The sequence below is a fragment of the Neopsephotus bourkii genome, unplaced genomic scaffold (assembly GCF_033783945.1).
Source record: "Neopsephotus bourkii isolate Nb327-2 ecotype Australia unplaced genomic scaffold, CSIRO-AGI_Nbou_v1 NB_952, whole genome shotgun sequence".
Taxonomy (NCBI): Eukaryota; Metazoa; Chordata; class Aves; order Psittaciformes; family Psittacidae; genus Neopsephotus; species Neopsephotus bourkii.
The window spans coordinates 359,208-383,851 of NW_026901446.1; the positions used below are offsets into that span (position 1 = coordinate 359,208).

The window sequence follows — 24,644 nt, forward strand, 5'->3', positions numbered from 1 at the left end:
TCTCTCAGAGAACCAGTATGGATACAATTACAAGAAACTTTGCAGGTAAATTTTCCTGCAGTAACTCATCCTACAAAATGGAACAGCAGTGAAACTGAAAGGTGAAACTGAAAAAGGGTGACTGTCTCTCCTTTTCTATTTTAAGTGGTTCTTCTATCAGCGTCCAGCCAATGTGAGGAGTTCCGCATGTGAAACAGACACGAAAACAGCAAGGAGATATGAGATATAATAGAATTATACACTTCCTGGGAAATAAACACGTCATTGTTTTCCCAACAAGATTTATAAATTTCTCTCTGGTTTCAGTGTTCATTAAGCTTTCAGTATCTGTATAATGTGTGTGCATAGAGACAAACTACTTTCTCCTTGAAATATGTGAAGGCAAATGATTGTTTAGCTGTGAATACCCTAGTTTGCTGCTGTTGCATTAACAGCTTATATACATATATACTATCTTTGGTGTCTGTGAAGATTGTGTCTATGTTCATTTGCATTTGTAAGAGGAGATCGTAGTATTAAAGTACTTGACAATCAATGAAATGATGAAGAGTTTATAGTCTCTGGACCTGCTGACAAGAAGTGTTTAAGGTGTTTAGAACACAGGACTGCACAGTGTGTGGTTTCATTAAGCTCTCCAAGCTGTACCACTGATGTGCTGATAAACCAATGTCCATGCTTTCTTTTCTTTAATAAACACAATTCTTTTCTATAATAAATACAATAAATGCATCACAGATACATTCTGAACATTCATAAAAGATCTGAGAGATTTTCTATGAAATTTAGATGGAATGACAAAGCATACATCATCATAAGAAATTAATTATTGTATTTCTAGCTCAAGGAACAACTTAGTAAAAAGGGCTTGAAATTTAATAGAGCTGTTGACCAGAAAACAGCAATGGAATTGATGGAATTTAACAGAACTGAGGGAATGAAGTCTCTTCCAAACTATCCAATCTACCCATCTATCACCTATTTTTTCTAATCTGTTATAAAAGATCAGGAGATAGATGTTTTGCCAATCTGGGTTTACAGGCATGGGTTACCCTGGCTCACAATTCATAGTTTAAACTTTCTTTAGTCTTGGAAGTATTTTTCTGAGATACATTACTTGTGATAACAATAGGACATTGTGAAGGAAATAATCTGTTCATAAATTAAGAGAAAAAATAAGAGTCATCTTCATAGAAGCTACATATAGTAATTTGTCCAGTTAGATTGCCTTGGAATTGCTTTCTTTGTATACTAATTCAAACTTCTTGTTATATTGCCTCTAAAACAGCAAGAGTAAATGTATCTCCTTCTGCAGGTTATAACACTTTTATGACATGGAAAGTTCATTTATTATGATTTCATGTGTGCATTTTTATCAAATTATTTAAAGAACAAAAAAGAAAGTTTCTTTTTTATTTCTTACCTGTGACTAAACTGGACACAATTAGTGGCAGGACCAGCATTTGCAGCATTCTCATGAGCAGTTCTCCTGGAAATGAAAAGTACTTGACTTCCCGATAGCTCATCTTATATGAACGGAGAGAAAATCCAAGTATTACACCTAAAGAGAGGGAAAAGATATTATGATTTACTCTTCTAAAGTAGTAGTAACATCTTAACATGAATATCTGCATAGTACTTACTTCGCATATCTGATTGTAAAATGCAGTGTCCCAGACTGCACTCCTGATTTGTTCTCTGAAATATCAACTACTGTTAGGATGATTCTTGCAAAAACCATTATATTATTTTTCACTGTAACAGAATCATGAGGTTATTTGTGCTGCTATTTTTTCAAATCTGGATTAATGTCAGAAGTATATCTTAAGCATTAATGAAAAGATAACAGCTCCTGCTACTGCAGCCAAGTGCTTTGAATTCTGGGATTGTGAGTGTAATCATATTTGCAATGCACATACATACTAGCTACCAACCTTCAGAAGTCTTGTCCATGCCTGTTTACACTGTGGAACCTAATCCTGTAGATGAGCTGGAGATTGGATGAGATAACCTTTGCAGATGCTTTACACGGCAAAACAGCATCAGGAGGTTTGTAGTTCTACACATGCCTACATTCAGAAACATAAGCACTTGCAAAGCAGCAGCTAATCAGGGTTGGAAGGTCTTGTTGGATGATCAAGAGGTGGGTTTCAGTGCCTGAGGGAGTGGAGCAAGGGAGTGGATCCATTTATCTTGCTAGCAACAGATAAATGGTGCTTGAGATATATTTACAAATAGAATCTACAGATGAGCTGATGTGTGGCAACCTAAATCTCACAGCTAGAACTTTGTATATTTTGTCCTGTACTTGGCACCAAATGCTTTATTTGCTTATTTAGTTAAGTATTTGGTTAATTTACATAAACAGCTGCAATTTACTAAAAAATGGTTTGGTGTCTATCTGATGTAGGCCTTCTATATCCAGCCAGGCAACACATTTTAAATATACAGATCATGAAGCCCAACTATCCCTCCTTCCCATTAATAACTCCATATTCTTCCCCACTGTCTAGCACTGGTATTTGTGTTGACCATGGCTGTATAGAAAGCTGAATCAGAGAACTGATAATTCTGCAAAAATTATTTATTTTTTCTGAGTTAATTTGGAGCTAGGTCAATTCCCTGAGGTAATTTCTTTGCATGGCTGCACAAGTGTTGGTATCTTCACAGGGAACAGGTAGAATTGTGCCTTGGAGAAGAGTGGGACTGCCCTTTTTGGTAGATAGACAGACTTCAGTTTTCTAAAACTTTTCATGAAACTGAATCCTCAGTGATGTTAGGCAGCAGAGCATTCAAGCTCACTTTTAGATCCTATTAGCACTTGGGTACATCCTAAAACTGCTGTAACATGGAACACTTTTGGAAACTGTTAGTTCCAATTCTTAATCACTTTGTGGTTTTGCGCTTTTTAAAATAATCAGATTTTAGATTGGCACATCCATACAGCAGATAATAATATTTTCATGCCAAATTTTACTAGCTAAAATATGCTGTTATGCCTCCTACACTAGCTTATTGCCGTCTGCTGATGTAAGGAAATAGCTGTAACTCTCATGTTAATGAGTCCTGTCTGTCTGATCATGCAGGCTGGTTAAGTTAGAGGAGTCCAGAAATGTCCTGCATAGGACAGAAAATCTCAGTGTTACAGGACAGGAGAAAAGTAATTAGAGCACAATTGGAACCAGGCATGGAGTCCACACTGTGGAAAAAAGCAATGGGACTACAAAGCATGTAAGTCTCATTCGTACTGCAAGAAGACTCAGGTAGTCCAAGTGCATAAATTACTTTTCAGGTAAAAGTAGATCATAAAATATATAGAGAAAGGGATTCTGAACTATTCTTGATTAAAAGACCTGCCTTAGACTTTCTCTTCTTTCCAGTAAGGTTTTAAATTCCACAGCAGTGTTACTCATTACCTTCTTTTTATATGGTGAACACATTTCTCAGATATAAAGAATCCATCCGGACCCTTTGTTTCTGCATTTAATGAGCACTGCATTTTGACAACTGGATAACAAGCAAATAGAGCTAGACCAGTTTCTTAGGCCACAGTCCTGCAATTAGTTCCACATGAATTAATGTCTGCACTAGTACAAAGCCTCACTGAAGCTAGTAAGGGTTTCTGAGGCTACTATAAGAACTAGTCCTTATGCTATACTATAAGGGCTTGATTATCTGGTCCACTACTGTCCAAGCACTACAAAATGGCCTAAGAGAAAATCAGGGCCTGAGTAAATGGCTGTTTGCATTAATATTAGTCATAGTGAGAATAAGTTTCTGAAGTTTTAAGTAAACTTGTTGAGCCCAAAATTACTGCTTTTTCTTGTGTGTGTGTGTGTGTGTGTGTGTGTGTGTGTGTGTGTGTGTGAAAACACTCTCTGCATAATTACAAGGTTGCCCAGCACTGCAGTTTACAAAAAGAATTTCTGTGATGTGGAAAAAATGTGCCTGGTAGTGCATTGTGGTGAACTGGGTCAACACCCAACAGTTAGTAATTCTTCAGCCTTAATCTTATCACTGCTATTAATTTCTATGCAGTTATGCCTAAGACGTAAGAACGTTTCTCTGACTCATTTTCCCTGCTTGTAATATGGATGTAGTAGTGATTGCTATTACTGATGTTTCTGAAAATGTCTTCACATAGTGAGGCTCAGTAAAGGATCTCAGCAAATTATTTCCTCATTGTATGTGTGACAATGAAAGCATTGAATAGATAATGACAGAACAGCATGATTTTACCAGTGTCTCTTGATCTTAGAGTATATGGAGATTAAACTTTATTTTTGGTTCTGAGTTTAAATACCTAGATACTGGGTATTACATCCTGACAAAGTTTCATTAAGAAAAATCATGAACTTGAAATAGAAAGGTCAAGCTTGGAAAGGTAGCTTTGACTTATTTGAATTCACTTCTCAGAACCAGCATTCACAGTGTTTAAAATAATGAGAAACCAGCATACAACAATGATTTAAAGACAGACACAATGACAAAGTATCAAAATAAAATTGGGAAGTAACACCAGGTAAGAGGTACTAAATCTTTCTAAGGTGTGTGGTATTTCAACAATCATCCATGTCTTTGTGTGTGGTAAGAACTGCAGTGCTTAGCACCCTCCCCAGTCAAGACTCGGAGAATTAAATACTGGAGCTGGCCTTTCTCAGTAGAAGTTTCAAGTTGCTGATTAATTCTGAAAATTGTAATGAAACAAAGCCTTATGTGAAACAAGTTCCCACAACCTGTTGTGCAGGTTTCTGTCTACCCTTTGTAACAGAAAAGAACAACTAATCAACGCTATCAGAGCCTGACTTCTCAAATGGTAAACGGTGTACCATTTCTGCACTGCAGGGAAGAGTAGATTTCTCAATAGAATTTGTTAGGATTTTTCTGGACAAAAATCAGTAGTGCTTGTTTAAGTTAAGGAGATTTACTCTATACACGTGTATAGTTGTATAACAGAACCATACTGCTGAATGATTTATACAGTTCACTATGAAGAAGCAAATCAGATTGTAGTTACAAAAAGATTTTTGAGGTGTTCTTGTCAGTGAGATAGCCAAATTTATGGAAAAGTTCATTTTTAGATAATCCTAAAGACAATCAGAATAATCCTGGGGTTACACAATTTTATTGCATTTTTCTACCAATAGAAGTTCAAAAAATGCTCAGTTTGTATGAATAAAGAGAAGAGGTTATATTAAACTCAAAAGTAGCAGAAGGTGAAAATAATTCTAATAGCAACAAGAATGGGATGGAAATGGCAAAAATAGCAGATATGATTTGGGACTGTTTATTCCTAAGACAGGAAAACACTGATGAATGTCCTAGGGTTTTAACTTCTAGATGCTGCAATACCAGAACCGAAAAATAAAGTCTTGAGGTCAGGCTTTAAAAGATATGGGTATACCTGCAATTGCTAAGAAGCATACAAACTTCTATACAAAATTTCTTAAATGGATCAACATCAAAATGTGATGAAGTGAGCACTACAATCAGGGTCTGAAGGAACAAGACAAAAACACTTCTGTAATACTCAGTTTTTAGGAATAGTTGTGTTATGGAGATATTTATTCTTTTTTGGTTGGGTGTTATTTGAAAAAAAAAATAAAAAATATTGTAGTGATCTACCAGAGTATCACCAACTTATAATTTCCTGAGTTGAATTTGAAAATGAACTTTAAAATACTCCATGAAGAAAATTAAGTTCTTAACTGTTATTAACTTGAATGTCTTGTTCTCACAATGCTAGAGAGCTCTTTCACATGATCCTTTGTGTTGCATAAATGCAACAGGTTGCATATCCACACACAGGTTTAAAACAGCTTATCAGTAAAAGAAACCAAATCATAACTCTTCGAAGAGGAAGGAGAGATGGGGCTTTACCCAGATCTAAATGCTATTTCAAGGACTTTAGGAAAGCTAAAGACTACTCTTCTCTTTGTCATTCTTAGAAGAATTAGATATAAAAGATTAATGGAGCAGATTGTGGGGCTTTTTCACTACTTCAAATCATTCATAATTTTAAGAGAATAAGGAAGCTCCTAATAGGCATGGTGTTTTTAAGTGAACAATAGCAGCATTTTTCGTAAATAAGTGAAGTCTTGTTGTTTTTTTAAATTAAACCTTATGCGCTTCTGGAGATAATACTTTTTACAATCTCCATGCTCTCTGCTGTATTTTCATGCAGAAAGTAGAAAATCCAGCAGGTTTACTTTTTAATTGATCAAAAATTACTTAAGCATATTTCAAGAGGAAAATACTAGGTGGTGTACTAATGAAAGGGCAAGAGATGTGTTTTCTATATTAGTACTTGCCAGCTGAAACAGAACACACCAGTCAGATTTACATACACTTCTGCTTTTTACCAGTAAATCTCAAAGCACTGTTAAATGAGGTCTTTATCAACAACCTTCAACAGGATATTGATAAAGACTTATTTTTTCTTTTCTAGCATGAAATATAAAACTTCATAAAAACTGGAAAAGAATACCTTAAAATAGGTGAAATGACACGATAAAGTAATAGCTGTAAATAGTACACTTCTAGAAAAACTTGTAACCAGCAAGCAAATAACTTTTTTTCTATAGCAGAAATTAGTCTAGAGTCACCAAGAGAGTTGGGCTCCTACAAGTTTGATGGTGCATTATGTATTTTTGTTAGCTGCCCAGCCATTTCATTCTTATGTTCCTGCAGAGCTCTGGAATGAATGTTTTTGTTCTTTGGGTCATTTGCTTCTGCTTAATTTACCATTTTGTTCTGACACCTTTTCTTCTAACAACCAATTTCAGATAAGGCCACAACTGTATGTACTTGAAAGAAACAGGTAAGTAACTCCCCTAGTGATAAGAAATAATTCCAGCTCCCAACAAAATCACAATTGCCCTTAATCTCTTTCTTTGCTTGCCATGAGAACCACAGACTAGCCAATTCACTTGCATGGTTTTGATTTTCATAATTTCTTTTTTCCCACAATATTATATTGAATCTTCCCCTCACTCTCACTTTCCCTCCCCTCACCTTGCATATCACCTGTTCTTTCTTACTTTCTGGTTTTCTTTATATAGGATAGGATGTATGTTCCCTTTGAAAATATTTTGTTGAACTTAAATATTAGATATCTAACCTACATATTCAATTCCTAAATACTGCAACAGTCTTGTTTTTATGTGTGATTTTTCTGTTATTTTTGCTAATTCTGTTGTAAAGATTAGCTCTTATTGCACTAATTACTGATTATTAGCTAACTAGCTACCTCTTTACTCAATAAAATTTAGGATTGCAACAGGGTTACGCCTCTTTATTGTTTGAGAACTGTTTCTTATGTTACACAGTCATCACAGTAGAAGGGACCTACAACAATCATCTAGTCCAACTTCCTGACCACTTCGGAGGTGACCAAAACATAAAGCATGTTAATAAACATGTTGTCCAAACGCCCCTTTAACACTGACAGGATTGGGGCATCGACAACCTCTCCAGGAAGCCTGTTCCAGTGTTTGACCTTCCTCTTGGTAAAAAAATGCTTCCTGGGGTCCAGTTTAAACCTCCCCAGGTGCAGCTTTGAACCATTCCCATGTGTCTTGTCACTGGGTACCAGGGAGCAGAGCTCAGCACCTTCCTCTCCATGTCACAGTATCACAGTACCACAGTATGCTAGAGATTGGAAGGGACCTCAAAAGATCATCTAGTCCAATCCCCCTGCCGGAGCAGGAACACCTAGATAAGGTTACACAGGAATGTGTCCAGGCAGGTTTTTAATGTCTCCAGAGAAGGAGACTCCACAGCCTCCCTGGGCAGCCTGTTCCAGTGTTCTGTCACCCTCACTGAGAAGAAGTTTCTTCTCAAGTTTAAGTGGAACCTCTTGTGTTCCAGTTTGTACCCATTGCCCCTTGTCCTATCATTGTTTGCTACTGAGAAGAGCCTGGCTCCATCCTCGTGACACTCCCCCTTTATATATTTATATACACTAATAAGGTCACCCCTCAATCTCCTCTTCTCCAAACTATAGAGACCCAGCTCCCTCAGTCTTTCCTCATAAGGGAGATGCTCCACTCCCTTAATCATCTTAGTTGCCCTGCGCTGGACTCTCTCCAGCAGGTCCCTGTCCTTCTTAAACTGAGGGGCCCAGAACTGGACACAATATTCCAGATGAGGTCTCACCAGGGCTGAGTAGAGGGGAAGGAGGACCTCTCTCGACCTACTAACTACCCCCCTTCTAATACACCCCAGGATGCCATTGGCCTTCTTGGCCACAAGGGCACAGTGTCGGCTCATGGTCACCCTGTCGTCCACTAGGACCCCCAGGTCCCTCTCCCCTACACTGCTCTCTAACAGGTCGTTCCCTAACCTATACTGGAACCTGGGGTTGTTCCTGCCCAGATGCAGGACTCTACACTTTCCCTTGTTATATTTCATCAAGTTATTCCCCGCCCAACTCTCCAGCCTGTCCAGGTCTCGCTGGATGGCAGCACAGCCTTCTGGCGTGTCAGCCACTCCTCCCAGCTTAGTGTCATCAGCAAACTTGCTGATAGTACACTCAATTCCCTCATCTAAATCATTGATGAATATATTAAATAATACTGGTCCCAGTACCGACCCTTGAGGCACTCCACTAGATACAGGCCTCCAACTAGACTCTGCCCCATAGACTACAACTCTCTGGCTTCTCTCCTTCAGCCAGTTCACAGTCCACCTCACTACCCAATCATCCAGACCACACTTCCTTAATTTAGCTGTGAGGATGCTGTGGGAGACTGTGTCAAAGGCTTTGCTGAAGTAAAGGTAGACCACGTCACCGCTCTGCCATCATCCATCCACCGTATTATTTCCTCATAAAAGGCTACGAGATTGGTCAAGCATGACTTCCCCTTGGTGAAGCCATGTTGACTGCCCCTCATAACCCTTTTATCCTTGATATGCCTTAAGATGGCACCAAGGATAAGGTGTTCCATCACTTTCCCAGGGATGGAGGTGAGGTTGACTGGTCTATAGTTACCTGGGTCCTCCTTGCCTTTTGAAGACGGGAGTGACATTTGCTTTCCTCCAGTCCTCAGGCACCTCTCCCGTTTCCCAAGACTTGGTAATGTACCTTCCTCAGGAAGATGTAGAGAGCAAGGAGGTCACCCTCAGCCTCTTTTCCAAACTAATCAAACTTGAAATCTGTACTTCAATGCACTTGTACTTGCCAAGTACTGAGATGAGCTCATTTGGCTGCTAAACCAGGGAAGAACTATTTTTTACTGGGTTAGTTTTCTGACAAATTAGTTCCCTGGACAGGTTTACTGCTGTGCTAGATGATAGTGGTGATGTAATGGCAAGGGAGAAAAGCAAACATTTTAGGGTTGAAATATGAAGCCAGGGACACAGGTAGGGCTGTATTAGTCAATCACATAAATGTACCCTTAAGCAACTTTATCACTGACTCTTCCTAAAAGAATCCAAAATTACGAGTTTGAAGATAGCTTAAAATTCCTTTAATTCTCTTTTAAAACTAAATTTAGAGCAAATGTTTTCCATATGAACTTGCTTCTCTGTTTCAGACCTTTAAAAGACCAAGCATCATTTGGCTTAATAAACTAGCTGTTACTCCTCTACAGCTCTCATCTGATAGAAACCCAGCAGAGAATCCACATGTAAAGGTGTATATATTTTTGTGTGGTATCTCACTTCTCTCTTAACTGGATGACACCAGTGCAGTAGAGAGATTAAGGACCTGTATTGCTGAGTAGTTCTAATAGGTGGCTATACTGAAGTGGAATATGGCTTTATTTAGACACAAATTTGCTCTCTGATTTGCTTGAGATACCATGAGGGGAATCATGGGAGAAGTACCGTAGAAGCATCTAATCTAAATTTACCCTCTAATAATTTAGCCGTTCCTCCTTGTCCTATCACTGTAAGCCCTTGTAAAAAGTCTCTCTCCAGATTTCTTGTAGCCCCTTTAGGCACTGGGAACTGCGAAAATGTCTGCCCAGAGCCTTCTCTTTTCCAGGCTGAACAACCCCAGCTCTTTCAGCCTGTCTTCACAGGAGAGGTGCTCAAGCCCTCTGATCATCCTCATAGCCCTCCTCTAGACTCCCTCCAACAGGTCCATATACTTCTTGTTAGAGGGGGAGAATCACCTCCCTCAAAGTGCTGGCCACACTCCTGATGCAGCCCAGCACATGGTTGGCTTTCTGGGCTGCAAGCACACACTGCTGGCTCACACTGAACTTCTTGTCAGCCTGAGGGGTCACAAGAGTGGCATGGTGCTCTCAGCTATACTGAAGAGAGACAGACCTGCAGTGCTGCAGTCACTGTGCCTCAGGAACACCTGCCTCCTGAACCTGACCCTGAAGATTCACTTTATCCATTGAGAGCTATTACCTTCCACAAAAATCACACCAAACTTACAACAACTCTACTGAGTTACAATTACATTTACAGTTACAAAAGATCCAGAGGCATTTAATGATATTAACATGTTTTATGCGTATTTAAAGCTATATTAACATAGACACATAGGCACGTAATTCACAGCTCAGAAGTAAAACACTCAAAGCCTCTGCCTTCCACTGTCTAACTCTTCAGGTGCCTGAACTTCTGAAACGTCTTTATAGCTATAGCTGGGCAGTTGCCCATTCTCTGGTGCTTATTCCTTTGCCTTCAATCCAACTTCTGCTTCTTTCTTTGCCTTCAATTTTTTCTTATTTTTCCCTGTTTTCCTTGAACTGTTTCTGTATCTATTTATAATCTTTGATTTCTCTGTTGTTGTTATTTATTAAGACAAGCAATTGAAGGATTGTAGACAGTTTGGAATGAAGAAGGGTTTTCACTGCTCCACTGAAGCAGACCATTCTTCATGGAATAGGGACGTTATTCCTGATTCCATCCTCAGACAGAAGACTTTATTAAAAGACAAGCTACTCATAATTTATGTACTCTTATTAGTCTCTGAGCTATAAAAAAAAAAAATGCACAAAATAACAAATAATTACATCAAAATTCAGGATATTTCTCTTATTATATATATAAAAGATCAGACATTCACGATACATGCCAGATTCTATTTTGTTAAGTATTATTTAGAATTATAATGCTACTTAGTACTTTATAAAGTTACTTGGTTTTTTTCATTCCTGGGTTTACTTTGCTGCTTCACCTTCATAACCAATGTTAATGCTTTTACTCTCATAAAGAATAGTTCCCAACTAATAGAAGAGCTGCCCTCTTAAAGTTTATATAGTTTCTATCTTGCCTCTACATTTCTTTTTTCCCTGTTTTTCCTCAACTGGAAGCTGACATAGTCTTTAACAGCACCTAATTCTGTTTTTCTCTACTACACTTTCAGCTGCCCTTCTGGATTATTTTCTTTTTTAGACTATTGTAAAACTGAGGAATCACAGTCAATGAGACTGAGATCCCTAAGTGCCAAGAACTTTGTGTGAACATGCTCAGAAAACAGAGCTCTGGTCTGAACAAATTCCAGTGTAGTTTAACAGAGAGCCTTATGTTAGACCTTGATAAATGCCTTTATTTGCTTTATTTAAAATCCACCTCAGACATACACTACAAAACTGTTCATTGTAAGCTTCTCTTCCTTGATATGCAGTTTTACACCATTATCTGTGGGGCATTCAAATTAGGCATTCACATGTCTATGGAAATAGCCCAACTTTTCATTCCTACAAAACCACCTGTTAATTTAGCCTAGTGCTGATAGTCTAAATCTGTAACTGAGATGTTTGCCACTGAGCATTAAGTATTTTGTTGAATCAAGATATGCCTATGCCAGAACTGTTTGGGTCATACAACATAATTCACATGGCAGATTTTGTTACAAGATTTTAGAGAACCTTTTTTACCCAGTATTCTGCTGACACGTGAAAACAACCTGGACAGACTGACAGCAAGCACTTCCTGTTGTGGAATACAAGAGTTTTGTCATATCAGGTGTAAGCATTACCCCAATCCTTGATTTATGTTTAATTCATCATTCAGTGAATTCTTCTAATAAGGAAATCAAGTTCATTACTAAAATTCCTGGAATCGTACTATCATCTTTTTAAAAAGATAGGATGCTTTCACTCTCTACCGCTTTGATTTTATTACTGTAGCCACTTCATCCCTAAAAGCTTCAATATGACTGTGAAACTATTCTTAACTTGAGCTTTCAATCTGTTTAGTTTTCTGGTCAGACAGCCTCTTTCAGCACATAAACTTCCAGCAGTGTTTTATTTCAGTTGATTAAAAAGAGGTCTCACATCTGATTTCTTGTGAGTTAACTCATTGTAGCATACAGAACTAATTTAAATGTAGCTTCCATAAAGATTACAACACCCCACTTCTCACTATTAAGTGTTTTCAGAGAGGCAGAATTTTCCTATCTTAAAGGTCACAAAAAATGGAAAAGCGAAACTGGCACCTGGAACAATATTTAATTATATAATAAGTACCTGAGTCCAAATTTCCAACTTAGCTCTGGAAATGTATAAAGTTAATGGGTGCTTCGTGTGTTTTGGTAGGCCCCTCGCTTCACTGTTCTATTTGTGGTTTTCTCAGAATTGTCATGACTTAAACATCTATTTGCCTAATTCCAGAAGTCTTGGGGATCTAGAAACTGAATGTAACTGACACATGCAGAAAACTACCTGGATTTTCGATGCCTCAGGTTCTTATTCTTGCTGAAAGGATTACTTCATAGCCTGAGAGCATTTTAGCCATGTTTTAACATCCTGACAACTTCTGCTGTCTTGGCATACGTATTTGTCTTTAGAAGTACTGCATTTCCTTCTGCCTGATGACAGAACTTTGAAAGTAATGGTGGAATTGCATCCTCCTTTTACTTGGCTTTTGAAAGGAAAAGAGTGAGCCAATTCCTCAAGGACTGCTGACACCATTTCCAAGGTGAGCACTCCTGTGCTTCTGGATCTTGACTGCATAAAAATATCTGGCATGGTCCTGACTTACTCAGACAGGAGAGGGAATAGGAATCCAAACCTGGTTTTTTTTGTTTGTTTTTCTCCTGGCAAGTTTTAGGCAGTTGCATGCTTAGCTTGTGGACTGCTGGGGTCTTCTGAGTCTCATAGCTTTCACTCATGCCCTAGCAAGACACCCAGCTCTGAGATTTGGATTCCATACGTCACTTCATTTTCTTGCATTTTAGGCTCTGAAAGACTAGATGGTGTATCTGTTTGTTTAATGTACGTATTCCCAAGTAAAAATGATTTTAAAAGACTCAAAATATATGCAGTAGCATTATTTATCAACTGCCTTTGGTAAGTATCCTCAGGAATTCCCTGGTTATTAGTCCTGATATACAATTTTATTTATTTCTTTTATTTAATTCAGTCCTTGTGAATGATAAAACCACAGTAATTACTAGAGCCAGTGTGAGGGATCACCTAATGCTTCAGTGTAAATAATGCTTAACATTTCAGCCCCATGTTTTAGAACTTTTTTTCATAAATAATTTCGCAGTTATGCCAAGATAAATGGTGAAAACCAAACACACACTTTGTAACTGTCAAGCTGATTTCCATTTGTAATCTTCTATCCATGCCATCAGGAAATACATCAAATCTCAAGCAAGAAGATGCATTTCTTCGATGTACAGAATTTAACAAGAAGTCAAAAGGTGAATATAACTGCTGCTAAGAGAACAGACATGGGAAAACAACCACAAAATACAAGTAACAGCAACACTTTGCTACCCTCCTGATTCTACTGCTATCCCTCTTGGATTCTTTGCCTTTTTTCCTGATTTTGAATTTTCTCCTTTTCACTGCTGTACTGTTCACTGGACCTATTATTTTCCCGTTTGTTAAAAAAATGCCTTATAAAATTTATCTTCAAAGTAGATCCATTTTGCATGGATTTTTAAAAGTTACACCCCATGGTTTCCTCCTGTGGATTAAAAGTACAAACAGTGTCAGTACAACTTCAAGTCTGATGGGTTGACATAATAATCCAGTTCTTAATAAAACTCCTTTGTTCTTTACCTATTTTGCATATTTTCTTCCCTATTCCACACCATTTATTTTTGTTGTATCAGTGACTAATTTAAAACTCCTTGGTCAGGAGCCTATTAGTTTTCTAATATACATTGTAGACACCATAGCATATACTAAGAACGACACAGCTGGAGAAATTGATATTGAGGAAGATATCTTTTAGTTCCTTACTATTACGTTTTTTTTTAATGTTTCACTTGCATTACTTTGTTGTTCCAAAGCTCCAGTCGAACTGAACTATAATGTGCTGAGAAACAAATATATAACAAAATATCCTAAATCCCAAAGAATCATAGAGCTGTTTAGATCAGAAAAGACCTTTAAGGTTAGCAACCATTAACATAGCACTGCCAAGTCCATCACTAAACCATGTCTCTAAGTGCACATCTACATGTCTTTTAAATACCTCCAGGGATGGCGACTCAACCACTTCCCTGAACAGCCTGTTCCAATGCTTGACAAACCTTTTTGGTGAATTTTTCCTAATATCAAGAGTAAACCTCCCCTGGTGCAGCTTGAGGCCATTTCCTCAGGACTTGTTACTGGGGAGAAGAGACCAACCCCACTTCACTCTAGCCTCCTTTCAGACAGTTGTACAGAGCAGTAAGGTCCCCCCGAGCCTTCTCTTCTCCAGACTAAATACTCCCAGTTCCCTCAGCCATTCACTCATCACACTTGCGCTCCAGACCCTTCACCAGCTCTGTTGCCCTTCTCTGCACCCACTCCAGCACCTCAATGTCTCTCTTGTAGTGAGGGGATTACTAAACTGTAATCTGAAAATTTGATTCAAAATCTGAATGAAATAAATATTTGAAAGGAATGCGCAGTAAGCAAAATAAATTTGGAGGACAGACAGAGGATATATACAAGTAATGTGACTACATGGGTTATTTTATGCAGCTGGTCGTACCAGAATATCTGATTTTTTTAACGAGGTATGGAAAAATAAAGGTCAGCATCTCTCATCTTCATCCAGAAGTCGGTGCTACAGTAAACTATCACAATGCCTGCATTTATAGTTTACATCTTTAGCAGTCTTACTAATATCCAGAAGATCTAATTTATTTACTTCTCTTTCAGTCTTTTTTGTATCGTTTTCCAAATGCACATTATCTTAATTCACATAAAAACATAAGTGTTTTATAAAAATATTTTTCCTTCAGTATCATAAAATCCCTGAAAATTTTAGATGCTTGGTTATTTCTAGTTTTAACGTCCAGCTGGAGACCAGTAACGAATGGTGTCCCTCAGAGTGCGGTGTTGGGACCGGTCTTGTTCAACATCTTTGTCGCTGACATGGACAGTGGGATTGAGTGCACTCTCAGCAAGTTTGCCGATGACACCAAGCTGTGTGGTTCGGTTGATACGCTGGAGGGAAGGAATGCCATCCAGAGGGACCTTGACACGCTTGTGAGGTGGGCTGATGCCAACCTCATGAAGTTTAACCATGACAAGTGCAAGGTCCTACACCTGGGTCGGAGCAATCCCAAACACAGCTACAGGATGGGCAGAGAAGAGATTCAGAGCAGCCATGTGGAGAAGGACTTGGGTGTGTTGGTTGATGAGAAACTGAATGTGGGCCAGTTTCAGTGTGTGCTCACAGCCAGAAAGCCAACCGTATCCTGGGCTGCATCAAAAGGAGCGTGACCAGCAGGTTGAAGGAGGTGATCCTGCCCCTCTGCTCTCGTGAGACCTCACTTGAGTATTGTGTGCAGTTCTGGTGTCCTCAACGTAAAAAGGACATGGAACTGTTGGAACAAGTCCAGAGGAGGGCCACGGGGATGATCAGGGGACTGGAGCACCTCTCGTATGAGGACAGGCTGAGAAAGTTGGGGCTGTTCAGCCTGGAGAAGAGAAGGCTGCGTGGAGACCTCATAGCAGCCTTCCAGTATCTGAAGGGGGCCTATAGGGATGCTGGGGAGGGACTCTTCATTAGGGACTGTAGTGATAGGACAAGGTGTAGAGGGTTAAAACTTAAACAGGGGAAGTTTAGATTGGATATAGGGAAGAAGTTCTTTACTGTAAGGGTGGTGAAGCACTTGAATGGGTTGCCCAAGAAAGCTGTGATTGCCCCATCCCTGGTGGTGTTCAAGGCCAGGCTGGACAGAGCCTTGGGTGACATGGTTTAGTGCAAGGTGTCCCTGTCCATGGCAGGGGGGTTGGAAGTAGATGATCTTAAGGTCCTTTCCAACCCTAGCTATTCTATGATTCTATGTTTTCAAGAAACTGTGTGAGAAATTTAAGCCACATGGATGAAATTTTTAAGAATTCATGAACAACAGATAGTACTATTTTCACCACACCTGCACTGTGGCCAACTCAAAAGCATTCCAGTACAGACGACAACTCATTCTAGGTTTACAATAGCTACGGTGCTGGTAAGGATCTAAAAGTCTTAAAACATTTACTCAGCATACAAATCATTGGCACTTTGGTTATGACTTTGTACTGCCTTGCAATCACCATAGTAACTACAGTGACTATCTACTGAAAAGTGGAAAGGACTGGCAACCCTAACACTACTTCATTAAATGCAGAAATGTCTTTTTAGTCCCTTTTGATGATAAACACACAAAAAATTTTATGGTCTTTGAGATGACCACTGTTTCTGTTGTAACACATCTTTTGATAGTGTGATTGCTGTATTTTACTGGCATTCAGGGAATTCTCTTGTAAAATCTCTGAGAAACCACATACACATCCTAAATGTCTCATGCGGTTACCATCTTGCATTCCACCCAGGACAGGCCTGATATCTGCTTTGTGAGAACTGGCATTACAAAAATAAATTTTGAGGACCTCACCTTCTTTTTCACAAGCTGTATGAAGAGTGCAACAAATACATGTTTCTCTGGATTGTTTCGTGACCACTCAGACATACTACTTTTGAGCACCACTTTGCAAGTCCCCTGAATTCATAGAATCTTAAAATGACAGTTTAGAGTAAATGAGAAGGTAGCAAGTCTATATTAAGCACATTTTATACCTTTAATGTGCATATATGCACAGCTGCTGTCTCAGGAATGTATAACTGTAATTCACAAAGTAGCCACATTTATTATTGTTACCCTGTGTCATGTATGGTAGTTACACTAGGCTGTACAGTAAGAAATTCAGATTATCATAATACACAAATGTAGCTTTATTTTGATGGTAACTGTTAAACTAGTGTACTGTTCACATGTCACAGTCTGTCCTGTTAGTAGCAGAATTGAAGTTCCCTATATTTATACACTTCTCCTTTTTGAAAAAGTCCATCTTTTGTATTTTTAAATGTTACTCTGGATCTTACAGTGCCTGTTTATGTTTTGTTTGTTTTCTTGTTTTTCCCCAAATCATAAAGATTTCTTAAAAAAGGAATTAAGGTTTTGGCTAGCAATTTTTTTCAGAATATTACTTACGAAAGTTTTGTCACTCAGTGAGAAAGCAATTGTCTGTGCAGGTTATTTAGGGGAGCACTGGCACAGAGACAGCCTCTGAGATCAGCATAAACAGAATTAATCTATCCTTTGCTGTCCCCAAACTATCTTGATTTTCTTGTATATGTCTTCATCTTTTGTCTGGCATCACATTTCTTTCTTTACGTTTTAACATAGGTCTCACCTCCCACAGCTGTTTCCCCTATAGTGATGATCTTTTGTTTGTTCTCATGCAAATTTTACCAAAGCTGCCTTAGGCATTGTCATCGTGTTCATTGTCAGTGTGTAATGGGGTCAGATACTCTTCTCTGGGTACCTCAGCCTCATTCTTCAGTATCTGCCATAGCAAAGGTCACTTCTGCACACAAGAGACTTGTTTTTTGTGTTACCCAGAATTCTACCTGCATATTACAGACTTGTACTTCTTAGGACTCTAATTAAAGGAGTGTGTTGATATAAGAGAATCTGCTACCCTGCCCAGCTTTTCACTGTTCAGATGTTTCAGAGGTTTTGTGTTGTGTTTTTTTTTTTTTTCTTCTGTATTATGAAGTTTAGATTGGATATAAGGAGGAAATTCTTTCCCGTTAGGGTGGTGAGGCACTGGAATAGGTTGCCCAGGGAGGTTGTGAATGCTCGATCCCTGGCAGTGTTCAAGGCCAGGTTGGACGAGGCCTTGGGTAATATGGTTTAGAGCGAGGTGTCCCTGCCCATGGCAGGGGGCTTGGAACTTGATGATCTTAAGGTCCTTTCCAACCCTAACTATTCTATGATTCTATGAAGGATCATCTTCAGTCTTTATTTAGTTCTTATGCTTTTTTCAGGGAAACAGGAACATTGGCTATGCTTTCATCTCTCCTGCCCTCTTCCTGTACTTTTTGACTAGTTTGCCCTGTTTTTTTTTAAGATGTTGGAAAGTTTTGGAATCTTTGGAATTGATATGGTGTATGCTGTTGTAGAACAGATGTTTGGGCCTGCCTACATTTCACCTCTATTGTGAGATTCCCTGCAACTACAGAAGACTGGGTTCAATGACAGAGCCACTCCTATGCTCCCTTAGGTGCCAGAAAACAGAACTGGTTCTATCTCTGCTCCCCTTGAATGTCCCAGTGGACAACTGCAGCATATGACTTTGTCAGCGTACAAAGGATTTCAGCTAAATCTTTGGAGCTATAGTGATTTCATAACTATGCAGAAACTGTGTTTTATACCACTTGCTCCACAACCTTCCCCTCTTTTACCTATTCCCTCAATTAAAACAGTATTCCTCTGTGAACAGCTTCTCAGGATCTCTGCTCAGCAGCTCTGTGTGTCTTGATCTTTCCTTCAGTGCAAGTTCAGAATCCACAGGAGATTCTTTGGCATTTAGGACTCCTGCCAGAGTAAAGTCTGGACTCCTTGTGGCATTTCTTACAAATGGGAGGTAAGTAGAGAATCAAGACAGTCCACTGAAGGAAGGGTATCTGAAAGGAAGGCATTTTTGGGACAGGATGATGGACCTAAGTAGCGTGGGAGAGAGGGCACAGCCTGAGATTTTGCCAGTAATTTGGCTAGCACTTCAAAGCTCGTAAGACTTCCTGCAGATTTTCCATGAGCCACCGTGACCCCTAGCCTACCTTAAATTGCTCGTGGTAATCCTGACACTCTGAATTTACCAGTGGTCTGCTTCCCAAATTCACCTCACAAAACTGTTCTCAGCTATGGGCTCTTGCTCAGATTCACTGCAGAAAATTAATATTTCTAGGTGTACCAGAAGAATCTGAAAATTGCTTCATAACTTACCTACTGACCATGCTTTTCCTGAAGCTTTCCAAAGAGCTTGAAAGCAGTTTGATAAATTTCACTAAAAATAGCAACAACAATGATAATGACAATGTGCTATACAGATCCTATCTATGCAGAATGTGAAGTCAGAAGGACCTTTCATGAGGTTTTGGGGAAAGGGAGAATAGTTCCAAGTAATTCTGAACATGAATTATAGCTCCTTGCAATTTCATTAGGCTTTCAAAGATTAGCTGGCTTTGTATTGTAGAAGCTATTCAGGTTAGAATTCATTTCAGAATCAGAGTAACGGCAGAAGTTGGGGTGAATGGCTGTATTTCTCCTTATCATGTGAATGCCAGAAAACCTCTACTCTTGTCTGCAAAATATCAGTATGCACCACAAACAAATGCATGTTGCAGCTATCCACTTTGTAACAAAGTGCAAGTCTCCACAGACGCAAACTCAAGTGTCCATTATAAACTACAGTCCTGTAACTGGGTCTAAGAAAGATGATCTTAACCACTTAACCTCTACCAGCATCAATCCTGCCCAGCAAAGCAGTCGGAAATGCTCTATTAAATAGGCTTTTTCATGTCAGTACCTTGACAAAGAGGCCTGAAATAAATGTTTCTGAAGAAAAACTGCTTTTCTGTTTTTCCTGAGTTTAGTCTTTATGAAAATTGCTGGACTGACAGTCCTAATAACTGATGTAATCTGTTTGTTTAGATTACAGAGAGCATTAAGCATTGTTTCTTGTAAATGATTCAACCCTGGCCTGGGCATAGCTCGGTTTCCACCTACACTACACTCACATGCAAGCATCTCTGATGAGACAGCCAGTGGTGCTAACTGGTGGGTTAATTTCACAATGTTGGTTGCTGTCTGCTAGGAAAGGGATCCATCTGATTTTTCACAGATCACCATACAATGGAGAGGTGGTAACGAATAGTCCTTGCCAAACTAGACAGATGGAGCTTAACCACCTCCAAACTCTTTAGCCAACTGTTCTCTACTTGTGAATATTTCTATGACAGCAAACGATTCTCCAGAAAAATCTTTTTATAAGCTACCAAGTGTGAATTTCCTGTTCTAATATATATGTACGGTAAAATTACACCACAAATAACAAATGTGAAAAAAATCTGAAGGATTCCATGATAGTAATGAGAGGACTTTTTTCTACATATTACACCAGATACATCTATAGGTTTGTTAGCAGAATTGGAGCAGATGGCTCAGATGAGTCTGCATATTTTCATTAGTTCTAGAACTTAGGTTCCAGCCTTACTGATACTTTGCCACTGCTGTAGGTGCTAGTGGAACTGTGGGCAGACATTTGTTACTAGTTACCTAAAGCTAACTGGAACATGCAAAACAGTAAAAACACTTGTCCAGCCTACATTTCTGCTCCCACTTTGCCAGATTTATGGGAGTCACATTGGACTTAGATGACACTGAAGAAATTGCAAGAGCACAATAGTCTTGTGCAGTATTGACAGGTAACTGTCAATAATAAAACTGCATTCACTTGAGGTTGGGCAGTGTTTCAAAACCTGCTTATTTAGTTCTGTTCTTCCTGATCGCTGTAGATAAAATGCTTAAATTCTTCACTTGTGATCAAATACTGTTGATAAATATCAACTGACTGAAATTCTGTTACAGCAACGAAGTACTTTAGTCTACTAATATGTAAATTGATATTATTGTCTCCCAGAAAAGGACCATCAAACCTGAAATAAATTTAAAATAATCCTGCAGAAGTGGCATTTAGCAACAATAATGGTAATGCTATAAAATTTTAATTCCTGAAAAATTTATAGAAAAATAGCAAGCAGATTTATATGGAACAGCACTAACAAGGACATTAGGGCCTACACAGGAGCAGGATATAAACCTTTACTTTTAAGTGCTGATATTTGGGTTTTCATAAGCAGACTCGCTTTTATTTTCAACTAATTAGAAAATAAAACTTAAAGTGGTACAGTAAAGCCATAATGTTCTTGCTCACACTAAAAGAATGGTATTTCAGGAAACATCTGGTATAATTTAGAAAATCTGTAGTTAAGGGAAAATTATCGAAAGTGATACTGTAACTATATAGAAAAAATTTGTTTCAAAAATTGTATATTTTTCTCAGAAGATTCTCTTTCTAAATGTGTGGCAATATTTTAAATTTACATTTTGGTGCATTCCAAATCTAAATGCTATTTGATGTTCTGGATTCCTCTCAGTATACTCTAAAAAGGCATGTATTCAGGCGCTATCTTGCAGTCTTTTGAAAAAGTAACATTGCCATTGTTGCCCCAATTGCATCTGAAAGATGCATGTGTAAGATTGTGAGTGACTGAGAGACCATAAGCTTGTTTTGCATTTATATGGGGAAAACCAAAACCACTGAGGCTCCAATATATATCTTTGCTTAGAAATGCCACTTAATTTAATTCATTGAGGACTTCTGTTTGTCATTTGCACGGTGTTATTTTTTTGGTAGATTAGGTAAATAAGTTACATAGTGAGCATTTTGCAGCAGCTTGCTTTGGTAGAAAAAGATTTCACTGAAAACGTTCAATTAATTTACTGTATATAATTCTTTAAGAGAAGAAGCATAAACCAACTGATTTTTTTCCACTCAAATTCTCCTTAGGCATACTAGAATAGTTAAAATGGTTCTTCCTTAAACTTCAACATGCAGCTGTCAATGCCAAAACTCTCAAAGCCAGAACATTCTTATCAGTGCAGAAGAATTTGAGATCTCATTTGTAATGCAAATTGCCCAGGCAAATCGTCATTGTCAGATGCACTGGAGAACAGATTATTCCTACTGAACAAATTACTCACCAAGAATCACAGCAACAACGGTGAAGAGCACAAAGGCATTCCTCAATAAATAACTTTTAACATCATCCTTTGTTATGCTCTGCACTTTTTTTTTTGCCAAAAGGGTACGTTTCCGGACACCTTGTTGAATGCGTTCCATCCTACTTCCACTTTTTGGGTCTTCTCCGTTACCTTTAGTCATCTATCTTGCTGAAACTTTTCTCCTATAATTAACTTTTGCCAATATCCCTTCAGAAAAGTGGAAGACTCTTTTCCGTGGGAGGTACTGGAGAAATCTGGAAGACAAGAAATACCATATATTGCAGTAAGATTTTCAGAGAAATGATTAGCCATATGGAAGCAAGTATTCTTCATGTTTCAGTAAAACTTGTACTATTTATAGTATCTAAGTTGTTGACTGCAGTTTTTGATAGATAACCTCAATGACTGCTGAAGAAGTCTGAAAGAAGGATCATACGAATTGATCAAAGTTGTCTTGTGTTTTCAGAAATGAATCAGCATTGCTGTCATGATGTAAAATCCAGGATTAACTTTTTAAAAACGTGAATTTAGTAAAATTCATAGGAGTGTAAGTTGGTATAATGTTTGAAACTATATGTTAGGCTTGCTTTTCATCTGTTTAGCAGGCCTGTATTAGCTGAAAAAAATTCCAGCTCACCTTCACATTACTCATTGGAGAGAAATATTTTGCTTGAACTGGTACATTTAAAATGTTCTGCATTTCAGATGTTTTTAAATGGTTGAATGAATTGGCTGAATTCCTCTTTTTCACATGGCAAAACGCAGCACGAACAGTTTATTTACCCCTGAACCACTATTGAGAAAATATGCCTTTGAGAGTTTTATGTTGATAATGTTTATCTTTGAAGTGTATGAACTATTCAGAGCACATCTGTAAAACATCAGAAGTTATATTCCACTTAGCTTGTCAGTTCAGACTGCAACAGAAATTCACATTGCAAAATAATGTTTACTTGGCCTGACAGCAATTATGGGGATATAATCTGATTGTAAGAAATCACACACTGAATCAACCTTAAAATGTTTTAATATTAAAAATCCTTGATTAGAACAGTATCTTTAATTAGGGTTTTTTTGGGGTTTCTTTTTTTTTAGTGGCTGCTTGGTATGAATTTATTAAAAAATGGGTCCTGCACAAAGGTATTTTCTCATTTTCAGAAGTCTTTGTCAATACACTGGCATATTTTTGTGAAGAAATTAGAAATTAATAAATGGATAAAGTTAGGTGCTTCCATTGAAATCTCTGTTTATATGTAGCCCAAACAACATCTTACTTCTATTAAATCTCGTGGCCTAATACTTTTAATAAATTAGACTAAAAGTACACAGTTTTCAAACAGCATGTTTTAGAGCAAATAGCAAGTTGTAACAAATTTATTTGGATGGGATTTGATCACCGCTTCTACCATATGCTCTGAGATTGGCACTTCGGTGCAATATCCTGTCTAATTTTTAACAGAATGCTATGTATGTTTTGCTTTTTTGAAAAGTGGAAACATCCTGAGACTGAGCTAGATATTTAAATTAGTAAATATTCCAGGTTGGACATGACTACTGTGTGCAAGCAGCATTTTTTTCAGAACAATTAATTTTTATTTTTTTTTTTTTAAGATTCATTCATGGTGACTTTTCTTTCCAAGATTAATGCAGCTAATCTGTCCTTTACAATTTACACCAAGATAAAGAGCATGGGTACAGCCAAAAGGATCAGTACATTTAAGTAGCATACAAAGGCAGAGAAAAAAAGAATAAGACTTCCTACTCAAAACCCCACGAAATGAAACAATCGGCTCACCTTTTCAGATCTTCAGTACCCTAAGAACACGGTGGTGGCAGGTAAAGTGGGGGTTTTCCAGCAGAGCTGCAGAGCTGAGCGAGCGGGAGGCAGAGCAAACTGACAATCTGCATGTGCTCTGGAATACAGCAACTTACTATCACTGTAACTTAAGGAAAGGGGAGGAGACTGTGAGCGCAACTCTGAAAAAATAAAAACACATCAGAAGAGAGGGCAAAGCGGAGCTTCTGGAATATTGATTGGTCTTGGCACAGTGAATGCAGGGTCACTTTCTTTGTTTTTCCTTTTAGACCACTTTCACGCTTTGTCAGTTCAGCTTCGTTAGAAATGCAAACTCAGAATGCAGGAAGAATTGAAGGATCACACACGCACACACACAGAGCAGCGGAGGCTGGAACAGGAACACTTCTTCATTAGGCATTCCAGACTGGAAATCTGAAAACCTGAACATAATTATATAACACCATTCCTGTGTTGTTTTTTTAATAAATGGTAAAATACCTGAGCATGCTAGTTTGTTCTACCAGGAGACTCTCACACATTTTCTAATTCTTAAGGACAGTTATTCATGATCTACTCTTCTCAGGGTGGGGAACCAGGCATAATCTTTCAGAAGCAACTGGAGCATTATCAAGAATAGAGAAAATCAGCTATTATTCTTTGCATGTTTCTTGTAGATATTCAAACCACATGATGAGACTTGCCTCTTGTTTAGCAATTTAAACTCACTAGTACTAAGCCCCATTCTGCCTGCTTCAATAGCAAGGAATGAATGATAAAGGGGAAAGCATAAAACATTCACTTTCAAGAAATAAGTGGCCTTCA

The 24,644-nt window shown here is 38.3% G+C and overlaps 1 protein-coding gene across 1 annotated transcript in view; it reads right to left on the reverse strand.

Annotated features, from left to right (window-relative positions):
- Positions 1-23,967, reverse strand: part of SLC1A3 (solute carrier family 1 member 3) — a 63,037-nt gene extending 39,070 nt beyond the window's left edge. The window contains exons 1-3 of the mRNA XM_061358889.1: positions 23,820-23,967; positions 22,004-22,278; positions 1,421-1,558 (exon numbers count right to left, since the gene is read on the reverse strand). Of these exons, the coding sequence (XP_061214873.1) occupies positions 1,421-1,558; positions 22,004-22,184 (319 nt within the window). The 5' untranslated portion in view covers positions 22,185-22,278; positions 23,820-23,967. The remainder of the gene's footprint in view (positions 1-1,420; positions 1,559-22,003; positions 22,279-23,819) is intronic.
- Between the last annotated feature and the right edge of the window lie 677 nt (positions 23,968-24,644).